General features: G+C 42.1%; 1 protein-coding gene across 11 annotated transcripts in view; it reads left to right on the top strand.

The window, feature by feature from the left end:
- The first annotated feature begins 644 nt into the window (after positions 1-644).
- EPHA5 (EPH receptor A5) overlaps positions 645-18,729 on the top strand; it is a 223,685-nt gene continuing 205,600 nt past the window's right edge. For all 11 annotated transcript variants that reach the window (XM_014062024.2, XM_014062025.2, XM_087713222.1 and 8 more), the window contains exon 1: positions 645-945. In XM_014062024.2, coding sequence (XP_013917499.2) covers positions 834-945 — 112 coding nt within the window. In that variant the 5' untranslated portion in view covers positions 645-833. The remainder of the gene's footprint in view (positions 946-18,729) is intronic.

Raw genomic sequence — 18,729 nt, 5'->3', positions numbered from 1 at the left:
TCATCTACGAGGTCATATCTGCCCAGCTTGTATTTGGTGTTCAGAATTTTTTTTGCCAATGTATAAGACAGAGCATTTATTGGTTGAGATTGGAGTTATTCTATCAAAGTGAGGCTGAACTAGAGAGCTTTTCAATCTATGCTCTTAATTTTTCTTTTCTCTGCTATTAACACATTAGGTGGCTTTAAACAAAGCCCTCTTACTCAACTTCGATTCCTTGTCGCATTTTGGGGGGGGTAGGGTGGAGTGACCTATTTACAAGAAAGGAGACAGGATTACAAGAAAAGAAGTATGTGAGACGCTGTAAATATCACCTTAAAGGGTTAGATAATTGCTTAACGATGTAACTCTTTTTATTTTAATCCAAGTGATGTTCTATCGTTCCGTCGCTTTCCCGCTCCTAGCGCTACCTTTTTAGCAGCGATGATTTACGAGGCACGGAGGTGAACCGAAAGCAGGAGTTGGGCGGGGCTTATTTGACCTTAGCTCCTCCCACCGTTGGTGGTGTCTGCGCGTCGAGGCGAGGAAGAGGTGGCGGTAGTTGGCCGCAGCGGGACTGTTGTGGAAGGAGCTCTGCGCATCTCCCCCCCCCCCCGCGCGCCGCTGGGTCTTCAGCTCGGTTTTTGGCATTTGAGGAACTCAGGCCAGTGGAAGGAGAGGTGCTGCCCCATCCCGTAGAGAAGAAGCAGTAAGAGCAGCAACCACCAGCAAGGAAGACCAGCCGCGTTTCCACAGAGACTTGGGCAGGGCAGCCCGGCCAAAGCAGACGGAGGGGCTGCGGGCTGCTTGCCAAGTGGGTCCCAAGAGTGGAGCAAGCCGAGTGGCTAGCGAGGATGCTCGGCGCCTGCCGCCCGTCTTCGCCGCCGTTGCTGTTGCTGTTCCCTCTACTGCTGCTGCCCGGAGGGGCGCTCAGGAGCGGGCTGGGTGGCACGGTAGCGAGCGAAGGTGAGAGCACACGTCTGAAGCGAGATAAGGAGGCTTTGTGTGCATGGGTGTATACGTGCGCGCGCGCAAGAGGCAGGGGCGATATGCCGCAGAGTCACCCGACCTTTCCTTGCTGTTTTCATTGCCCTGCATCCGAGGCGTCTTGAACCGCCCGGGTGGAATGTTGTGTGGTTGCGGCGGCCAGTTCGCGGCATCTGAGTAGGGAAGGTGGAATCCCCGCTGCTGCTAGTTTGTGCCCTTTACCTTTATATTTGTGAGGATGGGGAAATATGTGTAAGGTTTAAGCGTATCTGAAATGGAATCCCACTTCGATCCGGGAACCGTTCCCCAAATGGGTGTTAAGCGGAGGGGGCCTTGGCCAAATGAAATGCGCTCTACACATGCTTAGGGATGTTTTTTCTGCCCTTCGGGCTGTGTGTCTAGTTGCAATGATGCGGATTTACAAGGGAATTAACTTCGTCCTTTCTCTCTCTCAGATCCTTTTCAAATAGTGCTTCGGGTGCCTTTTGCCCTTTAAGGAGCAGGTGCCCAGGGCATTAAAATGACGTTTTAATTGTGTCTCCTCCTTGTCATTCGGTTCGAAAGAATTGTAAACGCTATAGAAGGGACTGGCTTCTCTTGCTTCATGACATTTATTCAGTGAAACCTTATCCATGCTTTATGCCTTATTTCTGAGGTCAGAAAGAGCTTTTCTTCTATTGCTGCAGTTCAGGGTAACATTCTGGAACAAAGCTTCCAAACAAAGTTGCTAACACCTTGTGCCCTGACTGAGGAGTTTTGGAGGATATTTGCTTGGAGTGATCATGAATGAATAAGAGTTTATTCTTCACCTCCAATAACTGTGTCTAGGAAAGGGTGGTATGCTTACCAAAGGAAAGGAACCCTGACAAATAGGACTGCAGTGGGTCCAGTTGGGTTGGTGAGGGTCCCAGGCATGAGTCATTGACCTTTTATCAGTCTGGCTTCAGCTTCTGTCATCAAAATGGTTGTAGCAGAATTGATACTTTTTTCAGCTTTCATGTGGCCTTCTTTTATGGATTTTTATATAGGCTGTAAGCCTCATAATAGAAGAGGCACATTTAGTGTGGATTTTGGTTCTCTAAAAAGTAAAAGATTTTTCAGGGAAATGAATATCTTTCCTAAGATTGTGATACATTGATAAGAACTCCAAGAAAGCTTTGCATACAATAAGGAGGGGCCTCTTGACGATATGAATTTTAAGCACATTTCTGGATCATTATAGTTAGGAATTTTTTTAGACTTTAACTTAAAATACATTTTATTAATTGTGAAAACAAAATAATCTAAAATTGAGAGACAGATAAATGGTGGCTATAGATTGGGGAGGGGAAACACCTAGATATATTGTGGTGATTAGGATAAATAAACCATAACCAAAAAGAGTTTAAAATCAAATTAAGAAAAAAATGAGAGCCATATATTATCTCCAAGAACATACATCAAATTAAATCAGTTTTTGAGCTTATTAAATTGAGATGATATCTATTTTTTTTAAAAATAGATTACAAAGTCTTTACCAATATACAGATTCATACTCTGAATCTACTCCTTAAAATCAGAAGATGGTTTGTTTCATTTATTCTCTTGGCTTTGCCCCAGGCTTAATAGAGCAAAGCTCTTTATAAAATGACAGAATTAGTGTTTTTGAAATATACTTCAATTTAAGGTCACATATTGACCTATGTAATAACTTAAAACCAAACTGAGGACAAGACAACATTATATGTATTGAAGAGCCTTCAAATTCGTTATGCCAGAATGGGAAAAATAATCCAATAGTTATAAAACATTGAGAGGTTCAATAAACTCAGCACATTTTCTGATAATTTTAAATTTATTAGCAGTTGGATGCAATGGTTCATCAAAATTGTACATCTGAATTCTTCATTTCACAATTTGGATATATCACTAAGGCTAATTTTCATTTTATTTTTTGTTCCCTATAATTTTGGATTGTTGGTTTCCCTTCAGCATTAAAAATCCTAAATTTCCAGGTACCTCTGAGGTTGCTAAAGCATCCAAATTATAATTGAATAACCTTTTTTGTATGGAAAGAAAGGATATAAATCTGATAAGTAATATCAATACTAATAGGAAACAATGATATGAAAACTGAAGGATTGTAAACCCATAGCTTAGGTATTTATGTTCTTCCATGCCTAGTTACTTTTTTCATTCTGTATCCTGTTGGGCTGCATTTCAGGTTACATCATTCTCAAGCACTTTTATTTTTAAGATTTGCTAGCAAACAAGAAGTTATTCTGGATGTATCAATGTTATTCTCTTGTCTGTCAGTGCTGGCTACAATCTAATTGATACCATAGCTTTTTAGTTGGTTTATTGTTGGGAAGAATAATGAACATATGTTGACTAGCAGAACTTAAAAGCAAGATGTGATCTTTTTAATATTTCAGAATCACTTGAATTGTTAATGACTTCTGACAGGCATGTTTAAAGACTGCCCAGTTTGGTCGGGGGTCTCACCCAAAGCTTTACTCTATTCTGGAAATAGCAAGAGTTGTATTCTTCTGGATAGTGTATAATTTAAAAATCATAAGTAAGTTTCTGATTGGGAATACAGCATTACAAGAAACATATTTGCCTTCCACATAAGTAAATTGAAAGGAAGTTGCGCAAAAGGATGGGGTGTTCATAATGAATTTCATGTCCATTACCATGAACATGGTTGCTTTCTTAGAAATACAGGGCTCACTAGGCTAAGTAACTTGGAAAAGCTTATCCCAGAATTGCTTTGTTTGAGGCAATGATAACTAGTGGTAAAATTAAGAATCTTGGTTTTTCATATCACTCCAGCAGATTGCTTTAGGATGATTGGTTTAGGCAACTAAAGTGTTTTGACCATACAGACCATTCTGATCTGAAGGTAAGTTCTTTTGTTCTCCCAGACTGTCTTTTTTACCATGATGTTTTGTGCAAACAATGAAAAGAGGAGTATTACTGCTATAAAACCAATCTGTACAGCAGTCCAGAGCACTGGAAACATTTGGGAGCAGACTTTCAGTTGAGTCCCAAAAGCAGAACAGAGCAGGTGTCAAGCTGTCCTTGTCTTCCTACTAAAATCAAAATAGGTTCCCAATTATTACACTGAACTTCAGGGTCCATATTTATCCATGTAATTAAAATTATTTCTGTGTTTGAGTACTACCATTTTAACTGTTGAGAAAATTTGCATTTATCTGACACACTTCAGACTAAATTTTTCAGGGCAGAGACTCTTAATCCACACTTACTTTATTTTGGGACTGTTCAGTATTTCAGTATTTAAATATTTCCCTCAGATAGATTAAAAATGATTAGAATGAATTATGATTTATCCTGATTTCCATTATTTCAAATGAGAGTTTTGCCAAAAAAATTAGGCCGTATCTTTATGATATTTTATTAACTATAGTTCTAGGTAGGTAGCAATGCTTGTTTAAAAGGACATTGTTTTGAAAAACAATACTTTTTTTGCCGTAGTGAGTACCAGTTTGTATAATGGTTAAGGTATTGACAAGTTCTAGTTCATCCTGGGCATGAACACTCTGTGTGAATTTGGCCACTTGTTCTTTTTTAGCCCAACCAGGTGTTGCAGGGTTACTTCGGGGGTGGGGGGTGGGTGGGGGTGGGGGATGAAGAGATACTGCTATCTAAGCCTGCTGGAGTTGCTGGAAAAATGTGTGATACCAATTGTAGTAATAATAGTTATTGATCATAGTCCCAAACACTAATTATATGTTATATTATCAAAAACTCGCCTGCTGTTACAGCATGATGTTGGGTCTAGAAAAGAGTCTTAAACATCTTTTTCTGCTTGGATGGAAAGTTTAATTCTTTTTTCTTGGGGAATCATTTTTATTAGCAATTCCTCTTTAAAATGTTCTGTTTTAGTCAAGTTTCACAACTAATGTATTATAAGCTGAAATTTCTGCATGTTCATACATGTTTTGTCACTGAGAAGCACTCTGATTTGCTGGGCCAAAATTCATAGCCTTTTCATTTACACCATTTTAAGATTTAATTAGGGAGGCAAAATGACAGTAATTCAGGTCACATCCTACAAAGTCAATAAAATATTCAGGCTGCAGGAATGATTTTGTGGAATTGAGCAGACCATTGTTTTAGAATACCATAGTAAAATTTGGAAGAGGGAAGAGAAAGTTGAGAAATACCTGATGAATTAATTTGATACATAGTTTTTGATTCCTTGCTATTTTGGGATTCTGTGCTTTGTAAGGCATAAATAAAATTTAGAATGAAATTTAGACGAAGCTTTAGTTTATTTACCAATGGCCACTTGCACTATTTGGAAGTGTATTTGTAAACAAGTATTATCTGATTAGCACTTTGCACAGCAGGACAGCTTGGCCTGTTATGTTTGTATAATTCTGACTCACCTTATGAGTGAAGTGATTCACCCTACAGAGAATCAGGTCTCATTCATCCAAGTAAGAGTCAGTGGTGCCCTTTTTCTTTTGGGCATTTAACAGTTGTGCCAATAGTGTAGGTTTCCAGAATGTAGTTGAAGTTTCTGCAGCTTAGTAGAACTGAAAAATATATTAATGACTTTTACAAACTTCCTTGTATATATATATAATTTATCAGCACAAATATAATATTATATATATATATATATATATATATATATATATATATATATATATATATATATATATATATATAATTTATTAGCACAAATATAACACACACACACACACGTGCGCGCACGCACACACACACACATATATATATATGCTAATTTCTCTTAGGTTCTCAGAGCAGAGTGATACACTTGTTATGTCATAGCTTCATGTACAAGTTGGATTTTGGGTTGGGTTATGATTTTTTACTATGTGGTGTTTGCATCTGCTAATTATTATTATTTTTTGTTATACACTGGCATTTGAATCTTAGTCTTTGTATTTATTATTAAAAGGAATAAAATGTTCCTTTGTTCATTCTTGATATGCAAACAATTTCCAATTTTAGTCTAAAATTCTGGAGAGGTATAACTTGGCAGTATAGAAAGATGTAAAGTAGATGATCAGTGGCCTGATTTAGTATAAAACAATATTTTTTGTTTCTTGGATTTGTCTAGTAGATTGAATTTTGTATCTCTCTAGAATGCAAACACATTGAATTACAAATAGTTTCAGGTGAATAGGAAAGTTCCCTATATATATCAGAGAAATAGTTTTTCAGTGCTTAGTTCTTTAGTGCATAGGTATTAACAGTAGAACATTAGTGCATAGTTATTAACAGTAGAACATTACCACATGAGCAATATGGGATACATCTTCACCAGAAACCTTCAGGTGATGCCAAGCCCTTGCTTACAGTTGTGTGCTCAGTGCAACTGTAAGAAGACATGTTTTGTCTATGAAATGGTATGGGTTTACATAACTTTAAATAGCATCAAAACTCATGGGATCCTGCCTAAGAATTTTCTTTGCTGATATCTTTACATTTTTAAAAAAGATTTTATGAATATCTTAAGATGTTCCTGGTTATGTTTCCAATCCTCATTAGACTAACTACAGTTTATAATTCTAATGAAAATGTCCAATGTCACATTGTCTTTTTTAGAACCAACTTAAATGGTAGGGGAATTATTTTTAAGTGACAATTCTAAATTATTAGTATAATAATTATAACAAACTTAGTATTTAATTCTTAGAAACACATATAATTTAAGAAATTAAACAAAAAGAATTATTGCACATATAATTATTGATGATGTGTAATACATTGTGTTGATGTCAAAGTAACTTGATATATGTATATTTGTAAATGAAATTTCACTTAGATAATCTGACATTTAACATGATAAATGAAGTAGCTAAAGTAAAGGTGTTCTTTATTCTTAATTGTAGAATGTGTCACCTGTCATAAAATTGATGCTGGGATAAAAGGAAAATAATTGTCATCATGTCTAAATAGGAAATTTACTATTGCTCCATGTCATTATTCCTCACTCAGTAAATCTTGCCTGTCAGAGAAAATAGTCATTGTTTTAGGAATTTTAAATTACTCTGAGGTGAACTTAGTTTTGTAAAGTCATTTTACAACTTTGTGACAAAGTGTATTTTTTCATCTTCCCATGAGGCAAAGCTTCATTTAAGATTTCTCAAGAGGTACTTGAGGGAAGTGATAAGTTGTAAAAAGGTGAACCGTATTTTCCATTACATAGATAGAAGCATTCATCATTTTCCATATGCTTTAGGAAAACCTGTCTCCTGAGGGCAAGGGCGTCTTGTTAAATTATATTTAGCTATCCACAAAGGGATAATGTTGTAACCTTGGATGTTGTCAGGAATTAAAAATTAACAGGGTATTAACCTGTTACCCCCACAGATGTGTAAAATGAGTACTTTTCTCTAAGCATACTCAAATCATTACTGTTATTAACCCTGCAAAATATACAGCATTCTCCATAGTGAGGGGGAGGAGTATCCAGGACTTTATCCTCTCGTTGATTGGACTGAGTCATCAGAAACCCAGGGGGAGGACTGCTTTAGCTCCTCAGCCTTATCACGGGAGGAGAGTGAGCTGGATTGTGAGGAGGGGGAAATCAGGAAGGATGAACTATCCAATGACATAGGCTTGCCCCCTTCTAAGCTGACCTTCACCGGGTTGTTCCAGCCTTTGTTATATAAATCCCTCCTTTTCAAGGGTTAAGTAGCTGTCAGGCTTGGGAACAGAGCAGCAGAGGCACCACCTTAGCAGCAGGGGTTTTCTGCGGAAACCATATTTGAGAAGCAGGCCATTGAGACCGACACAGTGCCAACGCCCAGGGCCTTTCTTGAATCGGTCAAGTGCCAAGGGGCCACCCCTACGCTGGGCCCCACGCTCACATCCACAGACAAGGCCTTCTACAATGTGGATCAAGACATGGAGGGGGTGCTATCCCACCCACCAGGGGTGCCCCAGCATTGGCACTGCATACACCCCCGACTTTGCCAGGGGAACCTGAGCAGGCTCTGACATTGGAAGACAGGAAGGCGGACCTCACCCTCCAAAGAGGGCATCAGGCAGCTGCCTGGGCGGTGAAGGCCGCCACCACCGCCTCATTGTTCAACAGGTCTCCTCTGCTCTGGCTGCAGGAGCTGCAACAATGCATCCCCATTACCGAGGTCAGAGCGCACCAGGACATCAATAAGCTGGGGGTGGTCATCCAATCTGTGGCGGATGCCTCATTGTCTGCAGCCAGGTTTGCCTCCAGGGCAATTGCTCCACTGTTGCATCTCACAGGCTGTTGTGGCTGAGACAGTGGCAGGCGGAGATTCACCACAGGTGGCACCTGGCATCCACTCCTTTCACAGGAGATGTCCTTTTTGGACCCGCTCTGGACCCCTATCTGGTCGAGAATAAGGACTAGAGGAAGGGGCTCCCTACAGCCACTAAAAGGACACAGTTCAGGACGGCGCCTTACTCCAGATGGCCCTGTTCCCAGGGACAAGACTTCGGGTCCCCCTTCTGGGGTCAGGATCCATTCAGGGGTTCAGAGGCAGGGTACTCAGGTGCCAGGCATTACCAGGAGGCTCTTCTGGCAGGCAGAGATGCCAAGATAGGCAGCAGAGGGGCAGGCAGCAGAAGTGGCCCTTCCGAGGGAGCGGAGAATGTAGCGGGGGGTGCCCCTTCCGCAAAAACTAAGGCCAGAACTGAGTCACCCCCCATAGGGGAGCAGTTGGCATACTTCGCCAATTGCTGTGACCATGCCTCATCAGATAAATAGGTTCAGAACACCATGAGGCACAGCCTGGCTCTGGAGCTCCTGTCTAAACCCCTGGGGTTTTTCTGGAGCTGCCCGGTTTCAAATAACCTGGCACGGAGATTACTGATGCAGAAGGCTATACAACTCCTGCTGGACATAGAGCCATCCAGCCAGTACCTCTAGACAGCAGAGGACACCATCCCTTTTGTAATCCCCAAGGCATCAGGGGGATGGAGGGCAATTCTGGATCTGAAGTGGCGGGACCGCTTCAATCGTTACAGGAGGTTCAAAATGCATTCCCTCCACTCCATCTTGGAGGGAATAAGACAGGAAGACTTCCTCACTTTTATAGACTCCACAGAGGCCTATTTACACATTCCTATCATTAGGGATCACAGGAGGTTTCTCAGGTTCTGCTACCTGGGACAGAACCTGAGAAACCAAGCCTTGCCCTTCGGCCGGTATTCCTCCCCGCGAGAATTCACCAAGGTAATGGCTGCCTTAGCAGCGAGCCGGAGGCAGATTCCAGTTAGGATTCTAGGCTACCTAGATGACCTGCTCATACAGTCATCCTCCTTTGAAGGGGCATTAGGGGATCTAGATATCACCTTGCCAATCCTGAGGAAGCACGTGTTCTCGGGGAATCCTGTTAAAAGCCAACTCTACCCTTCTACTAGGCTCATTCACCTAGGGGCTCTGATAGACTCAATGGCAGGTAAGGTCATCCTGTCACCCTAAAAACAGTGCTCGCTAAGACAATTAGTCATCCAGGTAATCAAGGGAGACAGGGTGCCTTTAGCCACGTGGTCTAGATGGTTAGGCACCATGGTCTCAGCCATTGGCATTATCCCTTGGTCCCATCTCTACATCAGAGACCTACAATGGTTCCCTTGCCATTCCAGCGAAGGCACAGGAGCTGCTCCCAGGCCAGGGTTCTCCTCCCGGCAGAAGTTCCACGCTCACTGATCTGGTGGACGTCCCTGGCGATAACCAAGGGCGAATTCTTCAGAACGCCAGACCGAGTGACAGCCTGTTCGGGGGGGCGCCCACCTACAAGACCAGATAGTGCAGGGACAGTGGAACCAGACAGAACTGACTCACAATATCAGCTGGTTGGAATGCAGGGCAGTTCGCTTGACCCTAGAAAAATTTCACCACTTGTCAAGGACAGACACATTCCAGCCCCCACAGACAATATTGCATCCAGGCCCACTTAAACAGACAGGGGGGGACCAAGTCAAAGACCCTCATGCAGGAGGCCAAAAGGTCGGGTCAGTGGGCCGAAAGGAATGTTATCTCCTTAAGGGCAGAACATATAGCGGGGATGGACAACATCAGAGCCAATTGGCTCAGCCGGGCAGAAGTGGACAACTCGGAGTGGAGATTGCACCCAGTGATCTTCAGAGAGGTGATGGACCACTTTGGCCACCCGGAAGTCGAGCTATTTGCCACCCCCCACAACACCCAGCTCCCAAGGTTTACACCAGGTACCATAGCCAGGGGTCAGAAGGGGCGGATGCCCTCCTAGGCCCTTGGCGTCGAGGACTACTCTACGCTTACCCACCCTTGCCCCTGATTTCCCAAATTCTTTGGGAGGGGGCGGAGGTGATACTGATTGCCCCCTATTGGCCCAGGAGGCCATGGTTGGCAGACCTTCAGTCGCTATTGGGGGACAGAGCGCGGAAGATTCCTCAGGATAGGATCTCCCTCAGGCAGGGGTCACTGAAACACCTGGAACCCCAATGGCTCCAATTGACCACTTGGCGGTTGAGCGGAGCATCCTGAAGGAGGAAAGACTTTCCATCAAGGGGATAGAGCCCTTAGTGCTCAAATTTCTTCAGGCAGGCTTGGACTAGGGGTCAGACCCTAACACATTTAGGAGACAAGTCTTGGCCATTTCCTCAGTGCTTCTATGTGGTAGAGCACCGGCACTCTGTCAACAACCTTTGGCAAAGCAGTTTCTGAAGGGGCCATCCAACTTCACACCACCCACGATACATAGGTGCCCTTCCTGGGTTTTGCATAAAGTGCTGGACGCATTAAGGGGGCTCCATTTGAACCATTGCGAACAATGTCTCTAAAGTTGTTAACCCTTAAGGTGGTGTTTCTAGTGGCCATCAATCTGCCAGGCAGACATCACAGCTGCAGGCCCTGTCTGTGGAGGGCGACCTCTGCATCTTTCACCAGGACAGAGAGGTGTTGCGGCTGGACCCTTCCTTCATACCTAAGGTGGGTTCATGTTTCCACAAATTACAGGAACTGGGTGTGCCCAATTTCTGTCCGGACCCTGCTCACCCCCTAGAGTGGAAATGGCACATCCTAGACATAAGGAGGGCTCTGAGGATTTACCTCAGAAGAACCTGACCAAATAGAAAGTCCGAGGCCTGGTTGGTCTCCTACCAACCGGGGTCTCTGGGTAAAAAGGTGACTTCCACCACAATAGGCAGGTGGTGAGGATCTGCATCGCTACAGCCTACCAATCCCAGGGCATGCAGGCACCAAGCCCCATCACAGCACATTCCACACGAAGTGCAGTCACCTCGGCATCCTGGGCTACACAGGCCTCATTGATGGAGACATGTAGGACAGCCGCAGGGTCTTCTTCCTCACCCTTCGTGAGGAACTACAAGCTGGACACCTTTGCCTCGGTGGAGGCTTCGTTTGAGCGTAGGGTACTACAGGCTGTCCACAGGGCAGGGGATACATCTCACCAGGCTTAGTTTGGCCAGGGGTCTTCAACTTATTACCCACCCTAGGGACGTTTGGCTTTGGTATGTCCCATCCTGGATACTCCTCCCCCTCACTATGGAGAAAGGGCTTTGTTAATTTGGTAGTGGATCTAGGTACTTGAGAGACCGCCTCCTGCCAATTACTTCCTCACGACCCATTAGATCGCATAGATTGGGCCTCCTCCGAGTTCCATCTGCCAGTCAGTGTCGACTGGCAACTACGCGGAGGAGAGCCTTTTCAGTAGCAGCTCCGACCCTTTGGAATGATCTCCCCGTGGAGATTCATACCCTCACCACCCTCCAGACCTTCCGCACAGCCCTCAAGACCTGGCTATCCCGTCAGGCCTGGGGTTAAAGATTATATTCCATCCCCGCCCAAATGTTGAATGAATGTTGCTTTACTCTTTTAATTATGTATTGTCCTATATGTTTTTGTATGTTTCCCCTTCCTATATAAGTTGTAAGCCGCCCTGAGTCCCCTCAGGGAAAAGGGCGGTCTATAAATAAACTTAACCTTAACCTAACCTACTTACCTGATACGCCTCTTACAGTGGGGGAGGGAGTATCCAGACCCCCCTGTCATGATAAGGTAACGTTTACTATGTTTTAGGTTGTGATAACATGATCAAAGTAGGATTCAATAAAAAGTAGAAACCTTAACAAGGTCTGGAGTGGATGGTTCAATGAGTCGGATAGAGTTCTTCATCTATAAACTGGGTGGAGCCTGGTGGACCGGGGGCTTATACCAAGAGCTCTGATGACTCAGTCCAATCAACAAGAGGATAAAGTCAACCCATCCTGGATACTCCCCCCCCCCCACTATGAGAAGAGGCGTATCAGGTAAGTACCAACGCCCTTTTTCTTCAATTTTTGAATACAGTATATAATACAGTGTATCTTTGAAGGCTTCATTTATTTTAAAGATAGAAAGGCTCAGTGTTAAACCATCTGCAGAGTATCCAATTATTCTTATGCAAGGCTTACTTTTACCACATACTCAGTAACCAACCTTCTTCTCCATTGATGCATAGCATTCTATAATTCTGGATGGCCTCATTTCCCAGACCGTTTGGTTCAGCAGGAATAATTTTAGCTAACCAGCCAGTAAATATCTCCCCAACAGAGCTACATTTAGGGGAGAGTAATGTGACTAGTGGTAAAGAAAAGTCACTTCAGTTGTATAATATAGGCAACAAAGCCCCTACTGGTATAGAATGAATTTGGTCTAGGTGTGGATACTGTCAGGGAGAGCAGGAACTTCAGTCCTGCTCTGTTGAAAACTGTGCCATGCCACTGTCCTTAAAGTTGTCCCCTAAATGTTTAGTTGGTGCCATGGGCAAACTGTAGAGTTTTCTACAAAGTGCTGTGGAATTTTAACTATTTCTTTTTAAATTTTCCTTGGGTGAATGATGTGGTTTATGCATGGTGTGTACATGAAGAGTATTTTGACTATAAAGGGAAACAACTTATAAACAGATATTTCTAGTACCTTTCTCTTCCCCGTCACTGGAGTGTAACAGGCTGACAGTTATTTTAATTGGTGGGAAGAATGTTTCTTCTTTTGATAATGGTCTGACCTGATATTTGCTTGTGAGTTTCTGAGAATTGGGTCTTGTAATACTTCATAAAATGAAAAGCTGCAAAGGGTATTTCAAACAGCCTAGGTCAAATAATCACCAGATACAGAAGGGAAGAGTATGAGAACATATGTAAAAGTCAGAAGATCCAGTTAGTGGCAGGCTATCATTCCTTATGATCGTACTTCAGTCTATTATTTTTTTGCTGACATGACTTAAGATCCTCTTGGTTAATGCTACTTTGCAGTTCCATACAAAAGTTTAGGACCAGTGTATGTTTCGATAAATCAGAAACTGAACTTATATGTTTCAATGACTTACATGTTTTAGTAATTCTGTAGCTGAACAAAAAACTGATTATATTTCTACAAGGTGAAAAGTTAAGAACAGTGGAAGTGTTGGTTTTTACAATGTTGGTGTGATTATTTCTCAGCATTATGTGATTTGGCTTCTATTATTATGTTTTGCTATTGAATTTTTAAAGCTGGTTACTAAAATGAAGGATATGATACGTTGAATCAGTAATGATTGAAGCAATGTATAAGCCTGAATAATAAACTGATAACCACATTTGAAAACGTCTTTAGCCAGTAGCTGGTAATATTTGCTTTGGCAGAATTGACAGCTTCCAAAGTTTTCCGGTTTCTTTTGTTCTCCTTTTCATTCTCTGCTTCCTTTAGGATCTGTCCCCTTTCCCTTGCAGAACTGTTCTAATTCAGAAATAATGTTAAGTCACTTTGTAGGCACAGCTTCTTTGAGACCCTCCCAAAGCTTTCCAATAAGATTCAAATATTCAAAAGCCATTCTAAACCTGTTTCCTGTTACTTTCATTTTTTTTCCAAATATCAGGGTTTTACCAATTGTTTTTTTCCTTCTTGTAATGCAAATTTAATATTTAAACTTCAGCTTCACTATTAGTGTTTCCAATGACAAATTTGGTTTTAGTTCACCTAATAGCCTTACATTGATATAAATGTGAAATAGTGAAATGAATATTTCACTAACATGCATATATTAAACAAAAGACAATCAAAGATGACTTTTACAAATGATAGGTAATGGATTTTTGGTGACATTATTTCATTGTGCAAACTACTAATATTTATTTAAAAAGCTCTTCAAAATTGTACTATAATTTATTTTTAATACCACATATCTACCATTTCTAATGCCATTGTTCTACCAAATCCAGCAACAACTCAGGCCTTCCATCTCTACAATAAGCAGATTGCTTAGAAGCTGCATATTATACGGAAAGGGTCATTATTGGACTAATACTGCAACCCTAAATATTTAGAGGGTCATTTTAGATAGGGCTAACATATAAGCAGTGCTCTACCACCATTAAACTTTACTCAGTAAAGAAGAGCTTTGAGGAGGGTCCTAGTCTCAGAATTCTGATTTGCTTGGGTTCATTAGTTGGAACCTTGACACATGTATTTACAGAATCCTTGCTATTCTCTGAGCTTGTTTGTTTGCTTGCCGACATTTCATTACCCAACCAGGTAACATGATCAGTGCTTGTCATCATAGCACTCATGATGTTACCTAGTTAGCTAATGAAATATCTGCAAGCAAGCCAACAAACAAGCTCAGTACCGTGGACTCCACATCTTAACCATGGTATGTTCACTTCTGTTGGATACATGTATTTTCCACATAGAACTTATACTGGAAGGAATTAATATTTTCTGAAGTTTTTGCTGTTTTTCTAAATGTATAGTTAAGCAATGTAACTGAATTTTGAGATACATTTACTGTACATTAATTGCCTTTTCGGAATCTGTCCTGAATCGGGCTTAAAAGTATGGATAGAGTTTGTAATTCCATCTGAATTCATGTTTTAATCTCTAGCTATGAGATTTTTCATTTCTTTTCATTAGAGTTGAACATTCATTTGGCAATGTTTTCATGAATAGCTTCACTAATTAATTAACTGATCAATCAATCATAGTTATTATTACTAATATATGAATCTTGGGTTCTGCAGTTTGGAATTCATCCCAAGTTCCCAACTGAATCCTTTGCCCTGGCAAGACAGAAATGATAATGCCCATTTATAACACCCTCAGTTAGCCTAATCTAGAAGGTTAAATTGATACACTAAATGACTCTTAAATAATATTTTGTGCATTAATAACAGACATTATTTGGGAGTATGCAATCAGCAAGGACTTATTCATTGGTTTTGCTGCCAATAACATAATATTTGATTTACTCAGCATCCTTTTATTTGCTTCTTGGAAAATATAGCCTGGTTTACTGAATCCTGAGTTCATCCCCTTTATTTATAATGTATTCTGTTGTATTTTTGTAGCAACTGCCATAAGTTGAGAAAATATGGAAGCTGTGCTGTTACTTCTAAGTTAAAACTTTAAAGTTTTAAATTAAGTTTTTGATTTTAAGTAATATGCTATGAATATATTTGGTTACATAATCTGCCAATTTCCATGGAATGGACTGAATATATTTTATATCTTATACATAAGTGGTGTAGAAACAATTTTCTGCATTAATACAATGAATAATTTTTTCACCTCTTCTGTGTTGTTTCAAAACGCTGCAAAGACTTGAAGATGTTATACAATGCAAATATATGATTGTTTTGGTTGTACTCATTAATATGAATTTTTATGTTAAACTAATCAAGACAACTGTTTTAGAGTTACTGAAGAATTTAAGTCACTCTACTCCCCATGTCATTGTATCTTATTTGGTGATAAATATGATATCATGATGTGTTTTTGAAGAAAAATTGCATGTTAAAGGTATTGAATTATCTCAACTTCTGGCAAAGAGTTTTTTTCCATTGTAGATGCATCTATTTATAATAGAGAAATATTTCCTTATGGCCCTTCCTATTTAGCTATGAAGAGTTTGATTATTAGGCTAGATTAAATCAAGGTGTTTAAGCAGGAAAAATAGCACACTATAATTGCCTTCTTTTTAAAAAAAATGTTTGAGAAGGCAGGTGTGTCACTTGTAAAATAGTGAAACTGTTGTTCCCCAGAATATTTCCTCCTTCTGTGAAGATTTATTGAACTTACTCCTGCTGCAGAGAGCAACTGCTTTATATCAGTCATCTTATATTGTTCAGTTAAGAAGTTCAGGTTACTTCTATCTTGAAAGTTTGTACACCTGAGTTATGGATGGTGCAGTGAACAGGCAGCTACAAAGGAAAAAGTGCAATTTAACATTTTACCTGCTGATTCCCAATTTTTTTCCACCTTCTGAAAAATGAATCAAATATATTTGCGACACACTTTTATATTAATAATATATAATTATTATATATAATGCATAGTAATTAACTCATCTTAAGTACTACATTTTCCTGTTTTCCAGTAGAATCGAGGGAGGGTTTACACGTGGGTATAGTGAAATCCTGATGGGTCCATAGACTAAGGTAATTTCTTTAATATTCCACCATTCCCCATTGGCTCCCAGGTACCAGGGCAGCCATTTTGTGGGGGATGAGGGGGCTGTTGTCCCTTCCGCAAGGGGAAATGACTCCAACCCAAATCTCCCCATAAGTGGCCATCTGGAACAATTCGCGGATCAGTGGGATCAGATAACTTCGGATGCCTGGGTCAGGTCCATCTTCAGGAACAGCCTATGGCTGGAATTTCTCCCCCCCCCACCCTTCTTCAGGACATTTCCTCCCTCCCAGGACCCAGAATGGTGAGACCTGATGAATCTGGCCATTTGTCATCTGCTAGACATTCAGGCAGTGGAACCAGTTCCATTGAAGGATCACTGGTTGAGCCATTACTCCAACCTGTTTGTGGTCCCGAAGAGCTCAGGGGGGCCTGGACCTCAATCGTATGAATCGATACCTAGTTTACAGACCATTCAAAATGTCATCCCTCAGATCCATTCTCCAGGGAATCTGTCGGGGGGGGGGATTTCCTGGCCTCCGTGGACCTCACAGAGGCCTATCTTCACATCTTGATTCTGCCAGCCCACTGCAAATTTCTCCCACAAGGCTCTCCATTACCAGTACCGGGCTCTCCCCTTCGGACTGGCCTTGGCCCCACGCATATTCACGAAGGTCCTGGCAGTATTGGCAGCTCACCTTCGTTCTACCCTGGTGAGACTCCAATGTTATCTCGATGACATGTTAGTTCAGGCCCAGTCACTTGCTCTGGTAGTCTTGGACCTTCTCCTGACCGTTCAGACTCTCCAATCCGTGGGGTTCTCTGTCAATTTCCCCAAAAGTCACTTCTCCCCTTCCATGCAGATCCTTCACCTGGGGGCGATGATAGATTCAGTAGCCAGGGTGGTACACCTCTCCCCAGAACTTCTGGTCATCCTTCAATCTCTAGCAAACCGAGTGTGCATGTCGGTCAGTTTCCATCCTGACCTTAACTCAGTTACTCGACAAGATGGTGTCGTGCATAGGGCTAGTACCCTGGGCCCATCTTCACTCTCGGACACTCCAGTGGGCTCTCATTCCGTACCAGTGGAAACGCATGAGCAACTCCCTGCGGTCCATCCCTCTGTCAGCAGTAGTATGGTGGGAGCAGTAGTATGGTGGGAGCTTTCGCTGGCTCTGCAATGGGATTGCATGTTCTGGGAGCCGGAATGGGTTACCACAGACACAAGCTTGTTTGGTTGGGGGGCCCTGATGAACTCCAAGCTGGCGCAGGGTTGTTGGATGATCTCAGACCTGCGCCACAATATAAACTGGCTGGAGCTGAAGGCAACTCGCCTGGCCCTCCAGCACTTCAAAGATTCAATCAAAGAACGTCACATGCTCCTTCTGACACACAATATAGCTACAAAAATACACATAAACCATCAGGAGGGCACCCCTCCCTGAACCCCTGGCTAGAGGCCCTAAAGCTCGGATCCTGGGCAGAGAGACACTTAGCATCAGTGATCTCAGAGCACATCTTGGGCTCAGCCAACCACCAGGTTGACTGGCTGAGCCATGCGACAATAGACCACTGCAAGTGGCAACTCCAACCCAAGTTATTCCAGATGATCTGTCTCCAATGTGGCACCCCACTGGTGGACTTGTTTGCTACTCCAGTGAACTCTCAACTGCTGAGATTCTTCTCCCACTTGCCTTGTGCCAATCCACCCAGAGTCCCAGTGGCTCCACTTGACCACCTGGCACTTGAATTGCACCTCCTGAGGAACGCTAACTTGTCCTCCAGGGTCCATTGTGACTATAGAAGCCTCCAGATGACTGTCGACCACCTGGATCTACAAGTCCACATGGTTGACATTCATCAAATGATGCAGGCCCCTCAATATCTCTCCAATCGAGGCTTTGGTGGCTCAGATACTGGACTTCCCTCAAAAGGAGTTAGACAGGGACCTCTTACACAACACCTTATGCCATCAGGTGGCGGCATTATCCTCGGTCCTCGGGGGGGATGATCGCTTCCCTCTCTCACATCTCCCTCTGATAAAATGGTTTCTGAAGGGGGCGGCAAACGTCAGACCTCCCCCGGTGCATAGATTTCCTACTTGGGATCTGCCCCTAATTCTCAGGGCTTTGACAGGGGCTCCCTTTGAACTGTTTTGGATGGTGCACCTCAGATTGCTATCCCTTAAGTTTGCTTTTCTGGTCACCATTACGTTGGCCAGGAGCATCTCCTTCTTCCAATAGCTGGTTTTCCTTAGGTTTTAAGTAGGTTCATTTTAATTTTTGTCATCTTTTATGTCATCAATTAATAAAGTACTATATTTTTCAGAGTATAAGATGCACCTTTTTCCCTCAAAAAGAGGCCAA

Source organism: Thamnophis sirtalis, unplaced genomic scaffold (assembly GCF_051295495.1).
Source record: "Thamnophis sirtalis isolate CommonGarterSnake01/CBP01778 unplaced genomic scaffold, rThaSir2_p1.2 scaffold_4, whole genome shotgun sequence".
Lineage (NCBI taxonomy): Eukaryota > Metazoa > Chordata > Lepidosauria > Squamata > Natricidae > Thamnophis > Thamnophis sirtalis.
This window is presented reverse-complemented; position numbering and strand designations above follow the sequence as displayed.